General features: G+C 45.8%; 1 protein-coding gene across 2 annotated transcripts in view; it reads left to right on the top strand.

The window, feature by feature from the left end:
* The first annotated feature begins 388 nt into the window (after positions 1-388).
* Positions 389-4,649, top strand: part of LOC134447300 (S-adenosylhomocysteine hydrolase-like protein 1) — a 21,006-nt gene continuing 16,745 nt past the window's right edge. Inside the window, exon 1 of one of the 2 annotated variants that reach the window (XM_063196700.1) lies at positions 389-596. In XM_063196700.1, coding sequence (XP_063052770.1) covers positions 537-596 — 60 coding nt within the window. In that variant the 5' untranslated portion in view covers positions 389-536. The remainder of the gene's footprint in view (positions 597-4,649) is intronic. The other variant, XM_063196699.1, reaches the window with a different exon arrangement.

The raw sequence follows: 4,649 nt of genomic DNA, 5'->3' as shown, positions 1-4,649 counted from the left end.
AGGAATTCAGCCATGCCCAACAGAGCCCCTGCCCCTGCCCTGGGTTATTAAATCTGATTAAGCTCTGGGGGTAGCTCACCACGCTCCCTCTCTCCCTCTCTCTCTCTCTTTCAGCTGTAATGTCTGACTCCCTCTCTCTCTCTCTCTCTCTCTCTCTCTCTCTCTCTCTCTCTCTCCCCCTCTCTCTCCCTCTCTCTCAGCTGTAATGTCTGACTCCCAGGGATCAGCCTTGGCAAGATGAGAGGGCTGGGCTGGGCTGGCACAGCGGAGAGTAGCGTGGGGTTAACCCAGCACCGCGGGGATGGATGGCTACAGGGAGGGAGGGAGAAAGAGAGAAAGAGAGAGACAGACAGACAGATAGAGAAGGAGAGAGACAGAGGGAGAGGAGCGTGAGCAGAATGAGGGAGGGCTGTGCGTGCCGTGCAGCAAGTGATTCTCCCAGAGCAGAGCAGAGCAGAGCAGAGCAGAGCAGCCGTGTGGTGTGGGATTGAGCTGTATAGCTGTAGCTCCAGCTGTAGCTGACGGAGGAGGCAGACATGGCCAAGTGGGAGTCCAACACCAGTGGCAACCAGGCCTTCCAGCTGCCACAGTGGCTGGTGAGTGGGGTTTTAGTAGGTCGGCTTAGGGTTAGGGTTGGGTGGATTGGGTGGGTTAGGTGTGTTGCCTCGACACGGCACTGCTGGCTGTTGTTTTGGTCTTGTAGCGTCGGAGTGTTTGGAGGCTTGCAGAGCAGAGCAGCCAGATTTGTTTGGCTTTGAAATAATGAGTGGAGATTTGCTGTGATGATGTAACCACATAGTCAGAGGGTTTTTTTTTGACTGTGAGTGTGGTGCTACCAGAATGTTGTTTTGACTGTGAGTGTGGTGCTACCAGAGTGTTATTTTGACTCTGACTGTGGTGCTACCAGAGTGTTGTTTTGGCTGTGAGTGTGGTGCCACCAGAGTGTTGTTCTGACTTTGAGTGTGGTGCTACCAGAGTGTTGTTTTGACTCTGACTGTGGTGCCACCAGAGTGTTGTTTTGACTTTGAGTGTGGTGCTACTTTGGGCACAATGAGGACGGTCACAGTCCATAGTGAAATGACACAGGTGCTACAGTGAGCTATATATGGTTATTTTATGTGTAAGTATGTGTGTAATGTCTCGTGGGCAATGTCTTTATTTGTGTATGTGTGTATGCTATTTGACACCTTAATTTCCCCCTGGGATCAATAAATGATACTCTACTCTACTCTACTCTACTCTACAGTACAAGGGAAGATTTTCTTCACTCTTTGGAAACTGGTTATTTGATATTGCCTTGGCTTAACCCTTTGAGCAGCGCCTATGTTATAACCATATTGTCTCAAAATTGTGTGAATGGGCCCACCGGCGGGCGCAAGATCTGCTCAAAGAGGCTTCCTAGCACATTTTAAACATTTCATTTGTCCTGCTGATCCACTTGTGAAGTGGTGAAACACGCTGTTTTGGTAACTACTACTTCTGAATGCTCCTGTTTTGGAACATCTGTACAGTATAGGCAACCCCTTGTGGTCGAAAGAAGGAGAATTCTTCACAAAGTTTTGTGAAAAGATGCATTCATAATTTCAACAACAAACAAACACTAACACAAAAGCTTGTAAAAGTGCCTAGCAGTGTAATTGCGCTGCGCATGCACATATGGCCGTAACTACCATTGAGGACAAAGAGGTCATGTCCTCTATTTTTTTCAGAAATGTAACATTTATCTGTGATGAAAATTGATATATGATCAACAAGGATAAATTCAGTCTGTATACACCACCCCCATTTATCCTCAAGGCAGTGATTCATGAAAACAAACTTAAGAGTTTGAAGCATTCTAAATGTACTGTATGCAGTACAGCACGCCATATTTGACCTCTGTATTTGAAAATGTCTCGTTACGGCCCTGCATGCACACTGAACAGGAGTTTTTTAACGGCTAAGTTGCTGCTGTTCCCCCCAGAGGTCTCCAGATAGTAGACACAGCACAGCCCAGGAGTCCTAGCCAGGCCGTGCCCTCCTAGTGACGCAACACCTTCAGCGTTGCTTCTAGTCAGGCCAAGAGCAATACAATATCGATTCTGAGCTCCCGAAAAATAGGGAACTCCTCCCACTTTGTCGGGAAGCATACAACCATTAGCAAACCAAGGGAGTCATGTTGACCATCCCGTTTGGGTAATGTTAATTGTTATGCTCTTGGTCAGATCAAGTCTTGAAGAGATTTGAAAGTCGATGATAATCAGGCTAAGGAGTCCAGGCTCTCTGTCTTTTCCACCAACACACAGCCCAGGAGTCCAGTCTCTCTGTCTCTCTCTTCCACTGACACACAGCCCAGGAGTCCAGGCTCTCTCTCTCTCTCTCTTTTCCACAGACACACAGCCCAGGAGTCCAGGCTCTCTCTCTCTCTCTTTTCCCCTGACACCTGACGCCACACAGCTCAGTCAGGTGTGATGGAGTAGTTCTAGTTCCCTGCTGGTTTAATTAACTTGAGAGCTGATACAGCAGGGCACGGCACGGCAGGCTTTATGTCCCAGCAGCATAATAAGGTATTATTACACCGGCCCTGTCCCGGTAGGGCACTCACCTGTCATGCGGCTAACCCGGGTTCCATTCCCGACCCGGGTCCTTTGTCGACCTCTCTCTATCTCTCTGCCCATTCGCTTCCTGTCAATAAAGTCGTGAAAGAGCAAAAAAAAATCTTTAAGATATTATTACACCAGGTAGTGGGGGAGCAAATGAGCTCAAGAGAAGTTCAAGAGTTGTTAGTAAATTATATATATTTTTCTATATTCATATTCATCAGCGAAACTTGAAGTTTGCCAATGTGCTGACTTTGTGGTGCGAATGATCATGGCTGTAACAGCTTGAGAGTTTATAGACTCAGTACATGTTGCTGTGTTAATTCATTGCTGAAGAGTACGACCATACACACACACACACACACACACACACACACACACACACACACACACACACACACACACACACACACACACACACACACACACACACACACACACACACACACACACACACACACACACACAAAATACAGATAGGCCTACTCTATGGAGACCGTTTAATTCAACTCCAAGTGTTGGATAATTGTCAATTCAACACTCAAGACTCAAACATGTTGAATTAACACTGCAAAGAGAGATAGTTCAATGTTGGACAATGACTTCGAGACATTAAACCTTGTCCAATGACTTATGAGACATAATTCAGCCTTATCAGTGTTTCCCACAGAAATTTTGGAAACTATGGGGGCAGCCGGGGTTTATTTTGTCCGGGGGGGGGGGGGGGGGGGGGGGGGGGGGGGGGGGGGGGGGGGGGCTTTTGGGGGGGGGGGGGGGGTGGGGGGGTGGGGGGGGCGGGGGGGGGGGGGGGGGGGGGGGGGGGGGTCTTCTCACACGGGCCTTTTTTTTGGGGGGGGGGGGGGGGTGTATTCTTGCAGCGTAAATGCAAAACGGCAAAACCATGACTACAGTATGACATTGGCGCATGGAGAAACTGTAGGCCTGGGCCTATATTTCAGCCATTTATATTTTGAGAAATAAGGCTACATAAGATTTTACCCATGACTTGTATAATAGTAGTACATTGTCATTGTCAAAAAATGCAGTACAGTGAATAATTTCTGTTTACAACACAGTTTCATTCGTCCCTCATGCAGGGGTCTGGGAAACAATAATAAAACAAAATAGGAGCAGAGATAAGAATTTAAGAAATGTGAAATTGTTAACGCATAGACAAAAAGGGTCTTAGAGGGTAGGCTATGCCTTTTCCCCCACACATATCTGTAGGCGTACACATTCTACATGAGGGGTGCTGGTCACAGGGCCAATTCCTCCCATTAAAAGGGCTGAACAACATATTACACATTTATGTCTATATTCACATTCATTACACATTAATTTCTATATGCAGCCCGATGTCTCCTCTGCTGTGTCAATGAAGGTCTGTCACCAAACTCATTACAACTGTAAAACAAAGCCTAGTGAGTGTTAGTAAACTCATCCCAACTGTCCCTTCTCTGAAGGTTTTTTATATTGCTCCCAAACCCAAGTAAACTACAACAACTTGACTAGGCTTTTGATCCCTGTCTTTCAAGCACTTGTGGTTCTCTCTATAGCAGGGGTGCCCAACCTTTTTTTAACCAAGATCTACTTTTGAAGTTGATGGTCTGCCGTGATCTACCAAGTCAAATTCAAGGATGTCAGTATGAAAATTTAAGACCACCATTTATTAATCACCATTATTATGAACAAAATGTTTTCAGTAGGCTACTATGGCCGTATCTTTTCAGTGTGTTTTTAAAGTGTGTTGAATAGCCTATCTTTACAAAGCAATGCAGCACTGATAGTATGCAGAGATAATTTCAGTCATACACAAGTCATAAACAACTGAAACAATTTCAAAATGATAAACATTTGGTATATAAAAGGCACATAGGCCCTATTTCTAAAATATGATGAAGCATTATCATGCCTTCAGTGGTATAGGCTACAAATTAAAAAGGGCTCAGAAATTCACCATTTGTTATGGGTAAATAGTTTGAGAGAGAGAGAGAGAGAGAGAGAGAGAGAGAGAGATACACAGACAGACAGACAGACAGACAGACAGAGCAATGAGAGAACTCATTGGAT

The sequence above is a fragment of the Engraulis encrasicolus genome, chromosome 4 (assembly GCF_034702125.1).
Source record: "Engraulis encrasicolus isolate BLACKSEA-1 chromosome 4, IST_EnEncr_1.0, whole genome shotgun sequence".
Taxonomy (NCBI): Eukaryota; Metazoa; Chordata; class Actinopteri; order Clupeiformes; family Engraulidae; genus Engraulis; species Engraulis encrasicolus.
This window is presented reverse-complemented; position numbering and strand designations above follow the sequence as displayed.